We start from the raw sequence: 23,194 nt of genomic DNA, 5'->3' as shown, positions 1-23,194 counted from the left end.
TGAGAAACATGCATGTGCTTTGTCTGGTAACATGTGCACCAAGTTTCATTTGAATATCAAGACTACTTGAAGTATGTCCAAAATAAATATTTGCACAACAACGTTTACAGTACACCGACGACACCTTGGCCTTTACAATTCTAAAGTAACATGAAACGAAAAAAGAGTGCTCGGTGTTTGGCACAAAACCAGGACTGCGGGTTCACAAGCTCTCCTACAAACAGAGTTACCGGGCGGCTAGTTCTTTGCTCAAAATTATTACCTGGATTTTATATCATCAAAAACCATGAGAATTAAACATACATTGGAATAAAAAGATCATGAACAAAGCTATTGATATCTAATTTCTAAATTTAATAATAACAAAGAACGTTTTATAACTCAGTAACAATAAAACACTTTAAAGGTCCATTCTGCAGCTAAAAAGGCATGTGATTCTTTGAAATGTATCGCGTTTGACTGTTTTCAGCATTTGAAGAGTTGTTTGACATTCTGTGTCATAATGTCAAGTTTATCTCAACTTCTTATTTGTCATACGATCGAGTATGTGTGTATGTCACTTCCGTGTATTTCTTTAGTCCTTGCAGTCAAGGATAGTTTTTATTTACATTTATAACACTTCATTTATGGTACGTCTGTTCTTGGACCGAATTTGTCTCAGCTTCACTAAAGTTTTACTATATGCTGTACTCGTAAATCACTTATATAGAAGGTGTTCGTAAATCATAAGTATCATCTGCCTCTGTATCGATAGTCCAAATAAGTGTACGTTGACTTATTTTTTCTATGTTTATGTTGCAAATCCTTCGTGATTTAAGACCAGTTAGTCAGAATAATGCGCATTCAGGGAACTTTTTTTAATATTTTTATATTTATTATGTCAACGTAGAGTAGCCAAAACAGAAAAACACGTCAAACACTCTGAATGATAATAATAAATAATTAGATGAGAATTTAAGCCGCTACAGTAATGGAGCCTGGCAGAATGCATCTTTAATATAATAGTATTTTTTATAGAAATTAAGAACAAAATTAAATATCCAATTAAGACTTTTAAAACTATCAATAAACTATTGTTCTAACAATTCATATCCTGTAGACCTGCATATTTGTTCATATGCAGTACGATAGTCAGTACTCAAATGCTATTCTTCATCACATTATGCTTCAATCGTCATTTACTTGACTGCTTTATAGTTGGATATTTTACCCATTAAACACAAAGGCAATACATCATTTATTATATTTGATAACAAACTCAATAAACTACCATCTTTAAAATAATTCAATACAATCAATTTGCATTTTAAGCCTTTGAAAACTACTTTGAAAGTCATACTACTTTGAAAGTCATAAACAATATTTGGTATTTTACCCAACCCACGTGTAAGGTGTACTGAATTCGATTAACAACGTGTAATACGTCATTGACATATACAAAAAATGGTAAAAATATATAAAGAATGTATAAACTTATGTTCCTAACATGTTTTACTCACCTATGTCAACCATAAGGACATGCAAAAACATGGTAAAACTAAATATCAACTATTAACAATAATAGTGGAAACGAACTATTTCTCCTTCGGCTTATCTCCTTTCGGCAATGGCTAATAATTCTTACATCAGACAAATAACTTAAAATCATCTAAATAAATGCACATTGTAAATAAGACCAATGAAATAAAAAAAAACATAGGTTTAACAATATTTGTTTTAATTTTTCTTCAATGTACCAGATTGTTAAAATATCATGATTGCTTTCAATGTTTTTTTCATTAAAATAATTATCAATCATTTCAACAAATAATACAAAAAGGTTGCCTAAAGATTGGAACCAACAACCTGAAGTACATAACTAAAATATATCAGCATTAAATAGTAACTATATAAACTAACACAAAATACACAATTAAAGTTCCATTGATAAGGTTTGACCTTTGGCCATCAATCAGTTGAACATTATGAATGAAACATTTTCTGAGAACTTTCTCTTACACTGTTCAATGACACTGATAATTCGTTTCAACATTCAAAATTAATATGAGATTATATTACATTTTGAAAAGTACACCTACAAGTTTCTACTGGAGGAGAAGCATTATCGAAGAAGCACTGTATGATGGAGTTTATTTAAATTGAATCAATTTATTATGTAACCAAACCAATCATACCATACATTAGAAAGTAATTTACATTGAGTGACATAACATGGCTATGCATGAAACTAAAAATGTAAACATGTTTGTATTACATTACACAACGTGCATTGATATATGCATAGTAGGTGTCAGATACGAGTACTTCAAACTATCACGAAAACGTAAATGCAGAACACATTATATATATCTTTTCTATTTCTTTGAGCAACCTGAAAATAAAATAAACAGAGAATACAACAGCTACACAATGATCTGAAATAAGTTGTTTCAGTATACTAATTTAATTGAAGCACTCCCGCCAGAATAGACAATGCATTTACTTAAACCTTTTCTTTACAGCATTTATGCTTTGACATTTTATCCAAAAAGAAAGAAACAGATATCTTATAACCAGTATATTATTACTGAAGTATTTAGAACTTTGGTGAATTTTTAAAGCACCCTAAAACCTCATAGTTATTTATTAAAAACAAATGTTAAACAAGTTGGAAGGTCACCATTTTTGTTTCTTACACGACTTTGATAAAGGAATAAGGAACCAGTTCCTTATTTCTTATTCGCAGTTTTGTGTATTGTCAATCACTTTAAGTCCAAGTTACCGTATTACAACATCTTGACCTTTTTATGTTGACAAATGTTGCATAGTCAATCGATAAATAGATAAAGAAATGACCATTTTAAAACTTAAATATCTCTGTTCTTATTTTGGTTTGAATAGGAACAATAAACCAGTTCCGTATTCAAGTTAGAGTAAGGAAAAACTGATCAAGTTCCATGTTCCTTTTTCTTGGAATTTTTTTCTGTCCCTGATTGTATGCCATAAATGGGCGCAGCTAATGGTAAACACTTTTGATGTATTTTCCAGATACGTTTTGTTTTTGTTTTTAACGGATACAAAAGAAAAAAAGGAAACAAGCAAAACGCAAGGTAGTTCAATAAGACATAAGGTACCAGATCCCTTTTTGCCTTTTTGCAATAATTCATTTTGAATAAGGAATGAGGATCTAGTTTCTTATTCTTTATTTGGCAAAGGAATAAGATAAGGTAAAAGGAATTAACTTATAGCCCATTTCAGTGTATAATTCCAACATATCCGAATTATTTGGTCATTTACAAATGCTTCTGGTCAACAACTGGAGCTCAGATGGACATTAATAATCAGCAAAATTATAAAGTGACGATTTTAATGCAAAAATATGAAAAGAATTTGTATTGTTTTAAAATGAATTTGAACGAATTTCAAGCCTTTTTTGAAATTGCTTATCATACATTTGTATTAATAAAAGTGAAAAAAACGACTACTGTAATAAACAATTATATATCTTCTTCTACTAATGTAACTACGTACAGACCGCTTACATGGAATACCGGCAAAAGCCTGACTTTGTGCAATAAGTTAAAACATAGAATTGAATATCACCTGGAATTATGCTGAATCCTGCCTGGGGTTGTTTGTTTGCGTAGTTCATCTTGTGGCATCATCCTCTCCATAAACACGAGGAAGCTCTCTACCACCTGATGGTGTAAGGCCTATCTGAGTTGATTCTGTCTCTGTCAAGTGATGGTGAAAAGTACTTATCATCTTATTTTTGTTAAGATAATAACGCATATGTCTGTTGAAGCTTATACATACCAAATACCTAGGTCAATTGTTTAAACATTCTTCAAAATTAATTCAGATATAGTTAAGTTATTTATCGGAACTTTGACATCGGAAATAAATCAACTTATTGGTAAAACTTGTTCATGTACGCAAGACTCATGTCAAATACTCAGTAAAGCAAAGTTGTATATGTACCTGATATCATTTTGCTACCAATATAAAAATATAATTCAAACAAAAATATATTTCAGCTCACAAAATAAGTATAATTGCCGTTGCATACCAATGTTCTGAGGATACTGTGAGTCTGTACCTAAAGGGTTTCCAAGTGTTTGATCTTTGTTCCAAGCTCTCGTCCAGTTCTTTTTCCTTATTTGAGGAGATGGTGGCAAGACATCTTGCTTGGATGCTACATTGTTTTCAATATCTAGATTAAGAATCAAACAAAAAACCTAAATTACAACTAGAAAGAACCTTTTTTAAAGCGAAGTAATGCCATAAACTTGTTTATGTCAGTAATTAGTAGAGCAGTAAAAAATAACAACACTTCAACTGTTTAAGCAATATAAAGATTTGCAACGACTTTTTCAATTTGGCCAACATACACCATAGCCTTGACCATGATCCCGAATATCAAATAAGCGATCCCAATGATCATATACACATTACTTTGATACATGCCAAGTCAACTATATATACGTCACTCCGGACTAAAACTCCTTGAGCGGAAACCGCGGCCAGAAATAGCATTAAACGTATCTGTAATGAGTTATAATTGAACAACCATTTTTAATTCTAGTTAATTCAGTATTTCATCCCTTGTTAGTTAAACACAAATTGAATTACTTTAAATTTAAAGCTAAGAACATCTGAAGTCTACAAAAAAAAAACATCATTCTGCATGACCCTTTTAAATTTCTTAATTTATAAGATAAGTTTAATAAGATTAAAGATTATGTAAACAATTAAATCGTGTTCTCACCTGCCTGGAACTGCTCAGCTGATTTACTCCGGCGGCCCTTTGTACTGCTATGTAATTGGTTATGATACGTTTTCGATGCAGAAGATTGTCTATGAACAATTTGTAGTTCTACAACTCCATTGTCTTCTGTTATTTTGTGAAAAGTACCATCCACAACAACTAATTTCATCCCTTTAAAGTAGATGTCATCAGCTTCAGAATCTAGAACGGTTAACAATTCGTCCGACTTTGCATCAAGAATGCACCAATGGCCTCCTTCTTTGGAAAAGGTGTACGTGCCATTTGTTTTACTACATTCAGATGAATGCTTTTGTGTATCACAGTAAGAACATTTAGATTTGATTTGTAAACCAGAATAAGAATCTTGACTGATTTCAATATCTTGATGTTTAGAAGCCCCATGTAACCTGATAGCATTTGATGATGGATTGTTCTGAAAATCTGCTTCAGTGTTTGCTGTTTTTCGAAAGAGAAAATCTGCCTGCATTTCGGGTGCATTGTATGTTTCTTTTTTAGTTTCTTCCTTTAGATGTTTGTTGTCACTGCATCCATCATTAAGCTCATAGTCAACATTAAGGGAGCATTCGGTTCTTTTAGTCAAGGACACTTTGCCTTGATTTTGTGATTTTCCCTTACCTAAAATAAAAGAAGGTCCTTAGAATAAATGCATGGATTTATTTTGTATATAACAACAACATCATGCATACTCTTCACTCAATAATTTCTATAATCATCTAGGTTAAATATCAAAATACTTTCTGTACCTCAAATAATGGGCCAGGACTGAGTTGGTATATGTTTACACAATTAACGATGTTTTTGTCCGACATATTTTCGTCTTAGTTCAGGCAGTGATTTCTAACCTATTAAGGTATGTTTTCGCACCAGATGAGCTGTCATAAAGATATGATAAAACACAACTATTCAACAAGACATCATTTGATCTATTTCATTCATTTTAAAATCGGTCAAAAAGAAAATTAAATTTCATTTTAAGGATGAGAAATATTTCATTGACCATCAGGCTCCCATAACAAACATAAATTTGTTAGCTGTACAGAAACTTTATTTTTTTATAGTTGTTTTAAAATGCAACGATTGGAACATTCTGAAATGAAGCTTCTTGCAAAACAATTAAAAGTTTTCATTCTTTTTAAAGGTATCCGATGACATTGAGTTCAAAGTCAATAGCAGTTATATGCTGGTCAGATCTTCATACAAAGTTTGAAAACCGTAGGCCAAAGCATATTCTAGTGAACGATCGGACACGCGTTTTGTGTTCAATATCACCGCAACCGTGGCTTTTGATTTATTGAGCACAACCAAAATGGTTATCTGCTAGTTTAACCCACTCTCTTAACTTAATTTAAAGATCGTAGGCCCAAGAATACTCTATCTATCGGACAAGCTTACGTGTTCAAGGTCACTATGGTAGTGGATATAGACATACTATCCTCAAAATCAACAGTTGTCAATTGCTGGTTTTTACCAACATTTGTTTGAGAAGCGCAGGCCAGGCATACATTAGTTATCAGTCGAACATTTTTTGTGTTAATGTCACCATGACCATTATCTCTGGCATACTTACCCCAATCATTCAATCAATCAATCAAAAGGGGTCATTTGCTGGTTATGAACAACCTTCATACCTTTCAATCAGGCAAGGTTTTTTCTACATGCACAAAGCAATATAACCCCGTTTCTTCGAAGGAAGCATACAAAAAGGAAACAAGTAACTATTGGTTTCGCAATTAATTTAATAATATTAAAATTTAAGATACCAAACTGCGAATATATTGTAAATTACATTTTTAAGAACTATAATCGGAATCATAATGGACATTCACACTTCAAAAGTATGCTAAAATGGAATTCATGAAAATGTAGAAACACAATATTTATTCAATATTGAACAAAACTCTCCGGAAAGTGAAAAATTAGAATTTTAATCTTTGATCGGCGCATTCATTTTTATCGGACAACTTCGACCAACTAACATCGGTTATCAATTGGTCAGGAGAGACCTGCTACTGACTTTTAGAAGCCCTACGTCAAACTGTTCTCAAATTATTGCACTAACATTGTTTCCATGAAAAGTTGACCATGACCTTGACCTTTGACAAACATTTCAAAAACATTAGGGATCATCTACCGGTCAATAAAAACCTACCACTGACGTTTCATAGTCTTAGGTCAAACTGTGGTTCCAACCGTGGTACAGGATTTGCGTAAACAAACATACATTAGACTGCTGTCAGTGACCTCCTAATTTTAACCAAACACACACTTAGAATGCCATCTAATGGTAAAGAGACAATCCTCATTTCATTGCCCTAGATTAATTTTTTCACCAGTTCTTGTGTGTACAAGTCGCAGAAATATTTTTCATTAGATTTTGTTATGTGGAATTAAACTTTGATCTATTGACCTCAAACAAAAGTGGTCAATTCATGGTCAAGGGTAACGTTACCCTGAACTGCATGTTCCTATATCAAACCGTTCTCCAGTTGAAGCACAAACTTAGTTTTCGTAAGACTGGTCACCTTGACCTATATTTTTGGCCTTCAGACCTAAAAAAATAAGGATTCACTGGTCAAGGAAAATCTACTATGTACGTTTTTACGGTCCCAGGACAATGAGTTCTGAAGCTATTGCTTTTTTAAAACTGTTGACTGCAGTATTAACTAATTTGTCCTACTGACCAAACACATGGGAGTGGGGGTAATTTATTGGCCATTTGCAACCTACCACACTGAAGTGAAATGGTCCTAGGAAAAAAATGTAACCCAGATATTGTGCTGACAAGACATAGTCTACCGATCGACAGACAGACTGATATTTTTCATAAGGAGGCATAATCAAAGCTGAAATTTACAATACTCTTTCCTGAAAAAACTGGAAAGTTTGCCAGAAGGCGACACCAATGAAAAGTCCGGTGGTATCATAAAAAGCGAAACCATATGTTAATGTCAGGCACAATGTATGCTGCATGTCAATACAGGATGATAATATCTTAAATCGGTAATATTATAATGGGAAACAAAATGAAATGATTTTAAATGACTGTCACTAGAAGTTATTTAAAATTCATTATCATGCATCTTACCAGCATATCCAGTTTGTTTAATCGGAGCAGAGGCAAAACAGAGACTTTCTTGTTTGTCATGAAATGGTTCTTCTTCAAGCCTTTCTTTGACATCTAATATGATAGAAAAGATAAACGTTGTTAATTTGTTACTGAACTTTAAGAAGACGAAAAATCAAGTCGTCGAATTTGTGTCCAAGCCCTATAATGGCTGAATTTCGAATATGCATGATAACAGGTTAAACTATTCAAAAGTATAACATTTTCACTCTTTTTTGTCAATGAAATATCAAGTAACGATTCGCTGATAAATCTCTGAAAAATTAAACGATTACAACAGATGCTAATAACGGTTGTAATCATTGGAATGCAATATTTTACAGTAAACAGTTGTTTTACTGACATTCAATGAAGCATCTGAACAAACAAAAAGATCTACAATTCATATAAACCTATATTGTTCGAAACCTAAAACGGACTGATGCAGTATAATGTATAGATCTAAACTATCTTGTTATCAGCGCAATGCCTATTGAAATGTACTTTGTGCTAGACTCTTTTGTAAGTACCTGCATTTGTCCTTGTGCCTTGTCCAATGTTTGGCTGATCTGCTGGATCATCATGCGTATCACCTGATGGCCCAGGACCGACGCTTGGTGAACATATGTATGCATTGCCTGCATTCTCTTGTCCTCTGGTTTGAACAATTTTATCTGTAAATTAAAAACATACTTGTTTTCAAATCACATTTTAAGTATTGAAATCCTGCAAAATGTAATTAACCGTCATTGATAATATGTTAATTTAAAAAATAAACGGTACGTTATTATACAAAAGACAGTTACAATCATTACAGTAAAAACTAAAATGTTAAATGAAATACATGTCGTTCTTATTGCTTATTTATTGCATACAGCAGTTGATATATTAAACTATTAATACCTGAACCTACCTTAACAAAAGATAAACGTGTTAACATGTCAAACATTTTTGCTGTATAGAAATATCATTAAAGTCTTAACATAACTAAAGTAAACATTACAGAATCCTACTCTGTATTCCACTTTGTTCAGAAGCAGAAGCATAATTCTCGAATTTATCATGTCTTTCATTATTTTTCCCAGGACCTCCAGACAAGATAGTGCCCTGAGATAAAAGTACTGGTTTCTCCTTCTGGGGAGCTATCGTGTGAGGGTTGTCACCTTCTGTATTGTTCTCATTTTTCCCAGTGTTCTCAGGAGCTTTGTTTGTTGCTTCAATTCCAGAGAAGCCAGTGCTTGAGGATGAACCTAAAGGTTCCGTTTGCTGACCATCTCCCTTTAAGAATTTTTTATCCCTCACAGACCCCTGCTTTTGTCTGCCTGGTGTTGATTCTGACATGACTGAAACTTTCAATAAAATAATTAAACCTAATTTCGAACACGAAAGAAATGCAATGCAAGTAAAACAAAACCATGTTTGGTTTCATATTTTTTTTGTAAAATACACGTTGTGCAGTTCTACAGTACACATTACATGTAGTTCCAAATTTGTAAGCTCCAAAGACCGGCAGTTAATTTATGGCTTAGTCAGGAATGTACAATACTGGCTAAAAAAACTGTTTTGAAACCCCTTAACAAACCCTCGAAATGTTCTCAAAATGCTAGAGCCAAAACCTAACACAGATAAATCAGTAACTGTTGTTCTTATAGTGGGATCTCTTATAACACAAATATACAATTTCATAACAAGGAAATTATATGAATATCTGATGGTGCAACTACTTTAAGAACGACATTAACTATGACAAACAAATAAATATGAAAACAAATATATAATTATTAATTAATAATTTGAGACAATAGCACATAGAAAACATAGAAAACTTACATCGAAGGGATTTGTAACAGTTATTTAATTATTTGCGTTGTCTAAACTTAGTTATCTATTCGCTGTTATTACGAGCCTAAACAAACAAATAATATATATGATATGAACAGTCCACATTTGATTTCATATGTGATGGCAAACCGGATAAAATAAACATATTAGGTAATAAATTAGAAACATCTTATACCAGAACTATGAATACGATCGCTGCTAGTAAAGTATACATATAGTATTTAAGGTACGCGGTATTTCTGTACTCAGGACTCAAGCTGGTAATACGCAAAAACTCAAATTTATCACTATATTGCTCTACACATTTTAAATGTTTGTTCCGCGGATTTCAATCTTGAAACCGGAAGGTAGTTACATCATCATGTAATCTAATATGTAATATAGTCTTGACTTCTATGTGTATTACGGAAACCACGCCTATTAAGGTCCAAAACACTAAATAGTCCGTTTATACATAAACTTCACGGATAAAACCTTAGTAGTATAAAAAGGTATATATTTTAATTAACTTATAAAGACACTGAAACGAGCCATGTTCCAAACGGTGTCGATGTTAGTACTTTTAAAATAAATAATATCTTATTTGACCTTTACTCACTCATTATAATTATTGCTTTAAGATATTTCGTCTTATACGGGCATTTTTGTTGTATATAAACAAATCACAAAGGCCAGCTGATTAATGAAAACAACACCCATTTGAGGGTATATTTACTGTTAGTTTAAACATATTTATTCAGTTCATAAAATAAATAACTGTATAACAACAGTAAATTGAAATGGATTGGAAAACAAGCAATGCAAATGCTAATACTAATTCCCATCCCATCCTCGGCACCCCAGCGTATCATAACCTTTATGATACCCTGGGCAAATTGGCTAGGAAAACTTCGTAAATATTGAATATTCATCAGCAATATTCCGACCAATGAAATTGCCAATAACAAAAAGGAAAGAATCTCCTTTGTGAAGATATATCAGTATAATTAACAATATCCTGCCCAAACCATTTGTAAACCGTGATCACATTGGATTTTTTTCGAACCGAGATTACATCCGTAACTTCTCGGACATTTTTGCACCGCATGAGGTGTGTCTCATACGACCAATCAGGCGGCTGGATTTCACTTTATTAATGAGTACGAGATTTTTACAGCTTATGTTCCCATGAACAGCGATCGACTCCAATTGGGGTCGAATGAGCTTATGAATGAAACATTGATGCATAACGTGGTCGACTGCCTTTGATACATCGCAAAATAAAAGCTAACTGATTGCCGATGGAATCGCCTTTGATAAAACCAGATTGAAGGATGTAAGTATTATATTCGTGATGACGTAGTTGTAGAGGTATTTGTGGATGTAGCATTGCATGAGTTTGCCAAGACAACTAAGAAGTGATATTGATCTATAATGGCAGGTACTGGATGGATCAGATGCCTTGAAAATGGGGCAAACGCTCGCCAACTTCCAAAGAGGAGGGAATGTAGAGTTTGTCAGCAGTTTGTCAAAGTTACTCGAGAGAGGTGCAGCAAGTTCGTTGCAAATTTTGCTAGGATTCTTTGGTTGATTGTTTGCTCAAGTAGAACTGTTGAGTGTTGTGAAGTGGTTCGAATCTAACAACTTTTTTATTATTTTTTCCATACTAAATTCCATAACAACTCTGAATAAAGCATTATTTTCTATATAATTGTTCACAGGCGTTTCATTAATTAAGTTAAAATTAGTTTAATAATACACATTGTGTTATCTTATAAACCTAAAATAAACCTTAACTATTTGTTGTCGTTTCTTTTTATTCATATATATTTAAGATTTTTTTCTGGTTCAAAATAAAGCATTCCACACATTTTTCCCATCATGTGACCCATCAGATTTGATGAGGAATTAAATTTTACATGCTTTATTTGTTTTCAACAAACCTGTTTATAAAGAAATGTTAATTTCAAAGATCCAAATTTAGCAATAATGCCTTTTACTCTACGAGGGCTAAGATATCAGAAACGAAACAAAATCATAAAATTCACCAGTGTTCTAACCGTGGTGTATATATGATTAAGCAAGTCAAAATGGCGAAGCCGTCCTTGCTTATTTTGCTCGGAAACGAGAAAAACATCATTTTAAATTCAAATGACGCTACAAAGATAAGCGGATTTACTATAGGGGGTGGGTGGGGAGTGTCTAGCATGACTTTTAAAGCTGTTATCTCTCTTACTTTGTTATCAAAGTATATCACATTTTGAATTTCATTGAGAAGACCCTTCATGTTTCTGACTTAAACCTGTTGTCTCTCTTCATCTAGCTAATTGATTATTTTGAAACATGAACATTTCTAAGACATTTTTAGATTCCACAGCTCTTTGCGTTTTGAGTTATAAGAGAATACACTGAAAATGACTGTTTTGCCATATGTGGGCACCGCCATCCACCACAGAAAATAAACAAATGAATGATAAAAAATTACAACAATAACAAATATTCCCCAAGAAAATTGGTAGAGGAGGAAACGAAATCATGACTTTGTGCGTTTCTTCCACAGTAGTCGGTACGATCAATTGGGAATCAATCACAAGATTCACATTATACTATTTACGTATATAACTCATCAGATAATTACTTACATCTTTAGTTGAGAGTTTACGAAATACAACTTGTACGGGAAAAGGTAGCTTCGCTTGCACGTACAAGTTGAAGATGAATGATAAGGTTCTATGTCTACATAAAGGCTAAGAGGCCATCGCATAAATGTCAGTCCCGTTGTGTATGATATAAAGCCACTTTGAAGGAGCATATGGATAAGTTTATGACGTCATTTTCACATGTTACTAGGTTTTTATATGTCATTGTTTTATAGTAAAAATTACACAAAACTACGACGTAAATAACGTAACATACGTACAAGGAGATTTCTGCAACTTCTTTATTTAACTTTCAATAACGACATGTACATGTTCTTATCTCCTTATTTACGTATGATCTAATTGACATATTTCGTGTGAATTACCAAGACATTCCCCATCATGCTTTAACTTGGTAACCATGCGTTTCTTAATTATTATTGCAAAGCATTAAACAAAGAAACGGGTTCGTTGTCTTAATTTTGCTCTATAACTCTAGAAACATGCAATTCACAAGATTATTGCGGTTGTTGACAATGCAAATCTGATATATAAATGCATGCAAACACATATAAAAACATTTGGCGTTTTAAACTAAATTTAAATTCTCATTTTTCGAATTACCTGACGGCGATCCGTTTGTTTTAATCTTGTTTTTTTTCTCATAGTCTTGAAAGGCATCTGTATCTTTCTGGGAACCCATGTCAGTTTGGCTCTTTGAGCTCCTATCAAGAAAAATATAACCGCAAGACAGTATAAATGAATTATTTTGGTAAATATAATTCAATGATATCAAAAGCTTAATTGAACGATAGGGTAAAGGAAGTAGTGCTGTTATATCAAATGCGTGTCAAAGGAATTTATTTTGATACGATATTGTTGGCGAGATATATTTTTAAAACAACTAAAACTTTCTTTCAACATGGAAAATCTTCAATGTTTACAAACAGTAAGACACATTACAAATAATCAAGATTATTAGTATTATTATTAAAAGGTATCATCATGTATTTGCTCTAAAATAAACTGCATCCGGTATCAAACAAAAACCAGAATCGAAACGACCAGGAATAAGTCATACAGTACCGCAAAAAGATCTGTTCAAATATACACACATAGCTTCATTTTAATACGAACGCTTATAGTAAGAAAACAACAGTTTCTGTTTTGAATCATCTTAAGTATGTCAAATTGTTAAAAATAGACAGTTGACATTCATTTTTTAAAATAAATTTACTTTTGGGAATTCTTTGTTTCTGCTATCAATTGTAAAACCTCCTTTGTTGCCTCCAATGCACATTCTGGAGTCCTCCCTATCATTTCCAAACTTTCACTGGCTGCCTCATTTAAACTCAGATGCCAGGATATTGTACTATCTGCAAAAAGAATGATTTGATTTACAAAGTTTCCACCATGCCAACAAAATATTGTGCCATTAACATGTTAAAGCCAAAGAAAACTCACCGATATTAATCCTTGTATGAAGACTTTCAATTGCACTGTTGTCGTCTAGTAAAATCACAACATTCTGTAGGTAGCAATTTCCTGGTTTGAGCATAGTTTCCAAACTTGAAACTGTCAAAACTATCTGGTCGCTGTATGGCATTCTCAATTTGCTATCTGATGTATATGACAAAAAATAACCTTTTATTTCTTAAGCAAGACATCACGAGATAAATTATTAATCACATATACCAGAAGCAGATGACTTTCTACGAACATGTTTAGTAGCATATGGAAAAACTAACTAACTGAACAAACATACTTGACATCAAACGTGGTTGCATATGGTTTTATGTTAAATATGCCACTGTAAAAACGAAAACATATTTCGTTACGTTTTGCATAGTTCTGATTTCTTTCGTTTCGTTTTATGAGAACATGTGGATACGATATGAAGTTGTATTCAAATGTGTAGATGATATAAGGTTCTTTTGTTTCACTTATCAAATTTTACGACCATCATTCCAATCGTTCCGGTAATTTATTTGTAAACAATTTACCAAGATTCCAGATCAGGAACGTGATTCTTTCGTCGTTGAGAAATCCTTTCAACTGATTTATAAGGTGTCCCGTCATCAGTGACTCTATAGTTTTGAAATGTATTTCATCATTCCATGTCACTGGGTCATCAATTGCTTTTTTGAGTTGAAAATCTTTCCGTTGCGCTTTTTTTCCTGTAAAATGAAAATAAGTTTCCTCTTTTGTTCCTATTAAAGACTGCATACGGAAATAACAATTAACGCAAGAACTGTGCATTTAACATTTATATCAGATTATCACATTACCTGAAAAAAGATAAGAGTAATTTTATCCGCTTACATACTAGTTTTAAATTTTTATATTTATTACAAATTATATAATACAATATTACAACTATGATATAATAATACAATATTAGTTTAAAAACTTTAACACACAAGAAAGACTATACCTTTCAATTCTTTCGAAAACTTAACATGGACAGCAAATGATGGCCAATAAGAATACTCGTCCACTGGCACTATAGTAACATTTGCGGAATGGAAATAACTAGAAACGATTGTTTGTCCTGAAAGATGAGTATATATTCTTTATAAAACATCTACACTTTTCATATTTATTTTATGATACATCCCGGTTGTATTTCTGTTTTATATTTAATAGCATGAATAAAGCTTTATAATGTGGTTATATGTATGAGTTTGGTGGTATTTTGGACATTAAATGCCTTGATGCCTTCGGAAAGAAGTAAGAAAAGTGAAACAACTTCAATTTCATCGAAATGTGAGGAGTACGAAACACATGCCAAGAAAAGCACCCAAACGAAATGTTGCAACAAAAACATGCAGCCAACATGCAGATAAACCTTGAATCTTTCAATTGCAACCAGTATTCTCATCTGGTCATTCATCTAGTTGAAAAAATTTGATCAAGTTTCTTAAAGGATCCAAAAAATCTCAACACAAGGTATCAATCCTCAACTTTAAAAAACCAGTCCATTTTTTAATAATATAGTATTTAATAATACAATCAACCTTATTCCTATTTTATTCGTTTCCTTTAATTATACACCAACTAAAAACCTTAACTTTTGAAATTATTTGTAAATTAAAAAAATATAAAATACATGTTGCGGTTACTTTACATTATTACTTCTTCATAGCAGAGTTTAAGGAAGAAGTAATAGTGTAATGTAGTCACAACATGTATGCTAAAAAAAATAATTTAAGTATTATTTCACAAGTTAAGGCTTTTGTATTCGTGTATTATCAAAAGGTAATGAATGAAATAAGAATAAGGTTGACGGTATTTTTAAATACAATATTATAAAAATAGACTGTTTTTTTAAGCCTTCGTATGGGTGCTTGGCATGTTTTTGGTACTCATTACATTTCAATGAAATTGAAGTTGTTTCACTCGCCTCTATTTAGGCATTTCGAGATTTTCTGACTTTGTTAAAGTGCAGTATTTCATAGTTATTTTATGCTAGACAGTTGGAAGGAGTGACCCCTTTGATGAATCTTGAGAAAAAAAATATTTTAGGTTAAATGTCACTAAATTTTGTACAAGTCATTGACACCAAAGCAGGAGCTCATTACCACCAAATCACTTTGTCGGAAAGAAGTATTACGACGTTTTATTCGTTTACATTTGATTGGCACGAAGCTTTAAAAGCAACAACATATGTCCCATCTGCAAAGCTGGTCAGTTATAGTTCTAAATATCTAATATACCATTTGATCTCATATTAACCAATAAAAATATCCCAGTCTGATTAGCACTTCATGTCAATATATCATACACTACCTTTGAAACTCCTCTGTCCCTTCTCAGGAGATGCCATGCAACTGTCTGGTCGTCGCCGTTCTTCTGCGGCGTTAAAGGCCTATGGAGAAGGAATACACATCAAAATTGTCTTTGCAGTTTGTACAGATTTTTTTTTTTAAAAATACAACATCACCGAATTTTGAAATTTATTTGCAATCCGCTGTATTTATTCAATAGTTTCTTGACCTTCTAACTTATATTGTGAATGAAAATTATACACAGCTTCTAATAATGTATCGATTATATCTTATCAACTACCCTTTGAATTTCCAAGACGACCTCACACATTTTTACTGTGGTTACAGTTTGATTAATCATAAACACTGTTAAAAGAATCAAGCTCTCTTATTTATCGGTTTTTACTCAGAATTTTGCATATGATTTCGGACATTCGAAAATATTTTCATGATTTCGTCACTATTAATATATCCTTTTTGCAAATATCAAGGAGTGATACGAACAAGTGATATGTTTGGTGTCATCAATCCTCTATACCTGTAATTCGTTTGAAGTTTGAAATGACCCCATTTTCTAGGAAATCGAAATGTAATGGTAGTGTATGTATAATAAACATAGATTATGTGACAACTCTTTACCAATCAAATAACCTCATGTATGTAGGAGATGGGGTATATTAATTTATTAATTTGAAATATTTTTTTCAATGATTACATGTTCTTTCATGTAACTACATGTGTTATCCTTAAATAAACTTAAATACTTACATCGATTGTTTTTCTGTCTTTTTCCGCACAAACTATATTCACTTTGGTGATGTCGGAGTGCTTCACTTCAAGTTTGTATGCGTCAATTGCATCCAGAACAAAGGCGATTGTCTCACGCCTTGGATATTTCAGTGTTTCTACACCAATCGCCGGAAATGACACTGAACGGCACTCGAGTTCTTCGGCCAAGAACAAACAGGACTTCACGAAAGTTTTGACATTCTGCAATAAGGCAGACTAGAAAAACATGCAATGAGTGCCTGGCAAAATGTTAAAGGAGCATTATTACATGAATGAAATTGTTCCGAATTTTCAATGCGGGTTTATTATAATTGCAGAAAAGAGGTATCGATATCAAAACATAATATACCGCTTCAAAGCTTTGAAAAATATATTTATCGAGGACTCCAAGCAAAATAAATTTGACTTTTTCCTTTTTCAATCGATGCGTCTGGCAAAATGCAATAATTCCTTTTTCAATCCCTTCTGGGTAAAAAACTTTATATTCGTTTCGAAGTTCCCGTCCGTCAGCCCGAGAGATATCGATGTTGGTAGACCCGTTCGAGAGGTCGAGATATGTACTTGTTGTGCTCACGATAGCGTCACTCTGAAACATGACCAACGGTATAAGAATATTTTTTAAGACAGATGACACTAAAAATCAGGATGATATGTTAGTTTTTATAGTTCAATTATGTGGAAAATATATTTTGCTCGACTCCTTATTCTTTTTATTAATCTTTTACACGAACATGTTGGAGCTAATTTATAAAGGCAATAAAACTAGAACAAGTAGTAAATTCTACAGCAATTACCATTGGAAATTAAGATTAACACTTCTGAATACTTACAGAAGACTTGGTAATTGATCCTTGTATCAACTTTATTTCAATTGTTTTCCCTAAAAAAGAAACCGTATTCAATTTACCAACAACATTATTGATATTGCTTGCAAACCAAATTATTTTCTCTTGATTTTAATACAAAAGTCGCACGAGTTGAAGCCCAATTTTTAGGTCAATTTTAAACCAAAATCGTTAAAAGTTGTCAAACCTTTGAATGGCGTAGCTGCATGATACTTTTCTCGTCTAAAAACCTTGAAGGTTCCAGAAAGATAAATTTCAATATTTTCTTCTGCCTCCAATATTTGCCTTTTATCTACAACGATGTATACATCCTGTGTATATGTTGGTCTTTGTAGATGTAGAACTTCCCGTACAGCATTGACAAACTGAGATATAACATATCCACAAGCCGATTCCTCTTGGTTTTCGCCGATGGCAGCAACTATGCCCAATCTATGGGTACCCTTGTCTCTTGAACATGTTATTTCTTTAACAAAACATTCCATTAGCCTTTTATTTTCTGTCATCTTCACGCCAACAAGATGAATCTCACGACAACAAATACATGCGTTAGCAAAAGGAAATGGGCCATAGAAGGTTTTTTTTTTTCCGTAACCTTCTTCAGACGTTTCTGAATTGCCTTCATCTGAAATATTTCATAACGGTCACAATTCTCAAAGTTGGAAAAACAAGTTTATTACTACAAATGGTTAAACGACGTAACGTGTATATATATATATATATATGTAATAACGTGTCACTGGTTATCTATCACAATTCCAAGAGCGAAAAACATCAAAATAGCACATTAAGACTATGGTTGCAAGCGAAATCAAAGGACTATTACCGATACTTTAAATGTTACTTACCTGATATGGGATTCGATATACCTAGATGACGAAGCATGTCAGCTGTAAAGACAATACATATATCGACACAAGGAATCTCTGTACCCATCTCTGCAACCCATATCTGTGTGGAACCATATGGATCGACCCATCTCTTTAAAAGGTCTTTCCTACTAATGGCCGCTTTTGGTTGATTGGCATGCAAACTTAATGAACATTTATTCCTGCCCATAATGGATTGAACGCTTGAACCTTCGAGAAAATGATTATCGACAGGCATAAATATTTTTCTGTCATCTGCAGCTGGATTAACTTTAAACACCTCTGTTAATGTTATTCGTGTGCATAAATCTTCTACTTCCTGCGACAGATCTGTCGTGCAGACTAATGCTCCGGTCCTCGTATCGTACCAAAGTTTCTCTTTATTTTTTTCCAAAAAACTCAAAACATCACTTTGTGTAAACAGTTTTTTTTCAAGATTGTGCTTTGAGATTGATCCCTCTACGTTATTCTTTAGAATATCAACGTCCCCATCTCTTCCGTAAAGAACAAGTCTTCCGTCCTTTTGGACCAAGGAGAAGTGGGTGCAAATCTTTTTACTTGTGCTTGTACGTTTCAAGTACATATCATAACACTGATTGATATCGCCATCTGTATCAAAAATCACTTTGCAAGCAAGTTCAGTGTAAGGACGACGCTTATCTCCTTCAACAAATTCAATATTTCTTTCTGAGCAGCTTTTCAAAAATTCGCGAATAAGCACGTCTCCTTTTTTTATTGCTCGTCCTTTCCATTCTAAACTGTATGTATGCTGCCTATGTTGAACTGAAATGTTCTGAATATTTGGATGCAAACACACATCTTGTATACCAAGCAATGACAAATTCGGCCCAAATTGCTTTATATCGAGTAGCTCAACTTCGTTATAGCCAATTTCAACTAAAAGCCTATCAAGACAGTCAATACTCTCAGACACACAAATAATCTTTGTGTCATGTTTGATAACGATTGCTGATCCATGAATCACCTGCATCGGTCCCTTATTGCTGATTTGTCTTGAAAACTTGTCTCCATCTGGAGCCTGTAAATCTATTGCATAGTCATTACATTTTCTCTTTAGGAGTTCGTTCAAAATGTTATAAATTGTGTCGGGGCTGCGGTCATCGGGACAATGAAGAAGAATAGTTCTATCCTGATTTACTATTTCACACACAATGCCGTGTTTTGCCAAGCATTCAGCAAATATGCCCCTTTTTAGAGTCACAAAATATTGTAAAGCATATTGATCAAATGCATTTTCATATTTCGTTTGGGTTTCACTGCTCATCTGGCATATAAAGAAAGTGTACTCCACCACTGGAGAAATCCAAAATGGGAGTCTGTCTATTTCTGTTATAAAAGGTGGAAACATACAAGATAAGTTATACACATTTTTTACACTAATTTCAGCCCTACGTCGATAACTATAGCGAACAAAAGATGCCTAAATGGACACAAACTAAACAATAATAAATTCCCTATCATATAGAGTGTGGCGGATCTTTGTTATCAATGTTCTTTTATATATATTTTATTGTATTAAACGGGATCATGTTTTACTCATTTCACTCTGCAACAACAGAGGACAGGTAATTTCTTATTGACATTTTGGGAATAAATGACAGTGATTTCATCATTTCTTCTATGAAATTTCAATGAAAATCATGTATTGTGGAGCTTGTAATTTATTGAATGTTCAGACTTCAAACAAGGAAGAATAAACAAACGCCCACTTAATGATTTCAACTGTTATGTTAAATCAAAATAAACAGTGAAGTATTTTCAATATTAGAACGATTTCACACAAACGTCGTCTTGATCCGTTAAAAGTTTTAATTTTATGAACTCACCATTTCTCGCCATTTTAATGAAAGTTGTTAATCTAGTAGGTACCCGTTCTGAAACGCATATTAATTAGCAATAATTGACATAGGTAAATCGAAACTAAATTTCAGATTCAAAAGCAAAAGTAGACAATACAATGAAAAGTACTCTTAAAATTTATGTTTTAAAGCATAGTTGTAATACATTAATTATAAAAGACCTTGTATAAAGTATATATACTGACCGAACTTACTGTGTCACATAAACTGTAACCGATATTTAATACTTTACATTGTTTGTCACAAGTTGCTAATCAAACGAATGAATCATAACCGTATTTTTACAGGTATCTATAAAAGGCGATACCGTAGAGTGTTTCACCATATATCGTGTGGACGGTTTAAATATCTTAGATAAAGGTGAAACGCACCTTCCACTATTTGGCGGTTTCCGGATGTCGATGTTATGAACGCCGGAAACTACAAATATTGTAAAAGTAAACAAACATTAAAATCAGAAATACAAATAAATTACATTAACAAACAAATCATAAATACAATCTGGCACTACATACAGAAACAAATGCGTGGGGAGTGCCCAAGACATAGACATAGACGATATATACAAACTTCTTTCAAGGCTCATGTGAAGGGGCACGTTCCGATTTCTCCGACTTTCTTCAACCCAACACCGCCGCTTATCACGTTGTTTTAATATTGAATTAATATATCATTTTGACTAATGAATATCGGTTAGATTGAATATTTACTGAAAAACTAAGTATATTTCATGCGGCCTCTAAAGATCCTGTTTTATTTCCAGCATTGTTTCCAAATCTTCAACATGCTATGAAACTTTACTGGCTCTATATTCGTATGTGATATGAACACTTGCGGTAGAAAACCATATTAGCATTTGCATTTGCATTCCATATTGCGTTTACTGTCTCCACCTTTATATATTGTTTATACTATATTGGCATTATTGAAATTATTATTATTATCAGGGGCGGTTCGAGGATTAGACATAAGAAGGGGCGTATCTTGTGGGGCGTCCCCATTGTATTAAGCCCCTCCCTTAAAACGTAATTTATTTTGTTTAAAGTGTTGGCAGGGAATAATGCTTTTATCAATTTCTAGTCCGATATGCTGCATTTTGGGCGTATTTTATTACTTTCCTTTCCTATATTGAAATAAACAGTAAAATTGAACGATTTTAAGGGGGGATGCGTCCGGGAGCGCTTTGAATCAGCCAGTGATTTTTATTATTATTATTATTATTATAATAATAATAATAATAATTATTATTATTATTATTATTATAATTATAATTATTATTATAATTATAATTATTATTATAATTATAATTATTCTTATTCTTATTATTATTATTATTATTATTATTATTATTATCATCATTATTATTATTTTATTTTTATCATCATTATTATTATTATTATTATTATTATTATTATTATTATTATTATTATTATTCTATTGTTATTATTATTATTATTATTATTATTATTATCATTATTATTATTATTTTATTATTATTATTATTATTATTATTATTATCATTATTATTATTATTATTATTATTATTCTTATTATTATTATTATAGTTATTGTTGTTATTATTATTAGTAGAAGTAGTAGTAGTAGCAAAAATAGCAGCAGCAGCAGCAGTAGCAGTAGCAGTAGTAGTAGTATTTTATATATCGTTTAAATATAAACAGCATCCGGATTAAGTTTGCAAATCCGGAATTTTTGCAAACTTATTTTTTTTTATTTTTCACCCAATGTTTTTTATTTTTGTATTTTTAAAATGTGTTAGGTAATACTAATAAGAGATATTTTTTGTTTCCTGAAATTTAATTTAGAAATATGTTTTTTTGGCATTTAAAGTCAACTTTTCCAATGGGAGTCCCATTGGAAAATGGCCTTCCCATTGGAAAATGGCTTTTTCAAGCTTTTCCAATTGGAAAACTGGCTCTATTAAAATTGTGGGAGAATTTGGAACATAATTTTTAAAATTGAAATTGACTGTTTAATTAAGAATATTTTACACTCACTACATGAAAAATAATATATTCATTAAAAATGAAGAACCGATAGATTCATTTAAGGCATTTGTTTGCGAATCCTTCCCATGAGTGAATCTTTCCAATTGGAGGATTCCCACATTCAAAGTGGGAAAGTATGAACATTGGAAAATTCCAATTGGAATATTTGGTTAATGGGAAAATTCCAATTGGAGAATAAAGTTCAGTTTTAAAATGGGAAATTTCCAATTGGAAGGACAGGTAAGATTTTGTAATGGGAACATGTAGGAAATGGGAATAAAGAAAAATATTGCCATATTTAAAGCAAAAATTAGCAAAATGACACTTCTTACAATGTCCTTACCTGTCAACTGTCGACTTATCCATATTCCTCATCGCTGTTATACTATACAATGGTTAGCATGACGTCTAACCATCGTATTGCTTCATTAACCCTGTATCAGATACTAGTACAATTTTTTATCCGATTGAAAAAAAAGACAAACAAAAAAATCCATCTTTCATCAATGTCACAAAAACGCTGTCGTTAAGCTTGATTACAAACATCTTGCCATTTAACCGATTATTTTCAAGGTTAAAGGCAACTAAAATTTGGTCAAGAATTAGCATTAATGAAGTTCTTTGAAGTCGAAGATATAAACTTTTTTACACTTCTATCTTTGTTAAAGACCACATGATTATGTTCATATATTTACACAAATTATAAA

General features: G+C 32.3%; 1 protein-coding gene across 5 annotated transcripts; it reads right to left on the bottom strand.

The window, feature by feature from the left end:
- Nucleotides 1-339: 339 nt before the first annotated feature.
- Nucleotides 340-20,786, bottom strand: LOC128211585 (uncharacterized). 5 transcript variants are annotated; one of them, XM_052916550.1, is made up of 20 exons: nt 20,667-20,786; nt 20,449-20,496; nt 18,581-19,948; nt 17,920-18,357; nt 17,718-17,767; nt 17,237-17,473; nt 16,867-17,088; nt 16,121-16,199; nt 14,766-14,882; nt 14,335-14,508; nt 13,796-13,951; nt 13,569-13,707; nt 12,956-13,056; nt 8,885-9,220; nt 8,402-8,545; nt 7,854-7,946; nt 4,748-5,383; nt 4,049-4,192; nt 3,583-3,713; nt 340-2,371 (listed from the first exon to the last, which is right to left on the bottom strand). In XM_052916550.1, the coding sequence occupies exons 2-19, from the start codon at nt 20,459-20,461 to the stop codon at nt 3,628-3,630; spliced, it is 4,533 nt and encodes a 1,510-aa protein (XP_052772510.1). In that variant the 5' UTR covers nt 20,462-20,496; nt 20,667-20,786; the 3' UTR covers nt 340-2,371; nt 3,583-3,627. The 5 variants fall into 5 exon arrangements, 4 of the variants coding, with proteins under 4 accessions (XP_052772510.1, XP_052772514.1, XP_052772512.1 ...); XM_052916554.1 differs by having other exon boundaries at nt 4,079-4,192; XM_052916552.1 differs by having other exon boundaries at nt 8,885-9,214.
- Between the last annotated feature and the right edge of the window lie 2,408 nt (nt 20,787-23,194).

This window comes from Mya arenaria, chromosome 12 (assembly GCF_026914265.1).
Source record: "Mya arenaria isolate MELC-2E11 chromosome 12, ASM2691426v1".
NCBI classification, from domain to species: Eukaryota; Metazoa; Mollusca; class Bivalvia; order Myida; family Myidae; genus Mya; species Mya arenaria.
This window is presented reverse-complemented; position numbering and strand designations above follow the sequence as displayed.

Excerpts from the sequence above, each read along its gene's own strand:
- LOC128211585 (XM_052916550.1), bottom strand. Across the intron at positions 17,474-17,717 it reads GATCAATTACCAAGTCTTCT|AGTGACGCTATCGTGAGCAC; the intron begins GTAAGTATTCAG and ends GTCATGTTTCAG. Across the intron at positions 13,952-14,334 it reads GTTCCTGATCTGGAATCTTG|ATAGCAAATTGAGAATGCCA; the intron begins GTAAATTGTTTA and ends CATATACATCAG.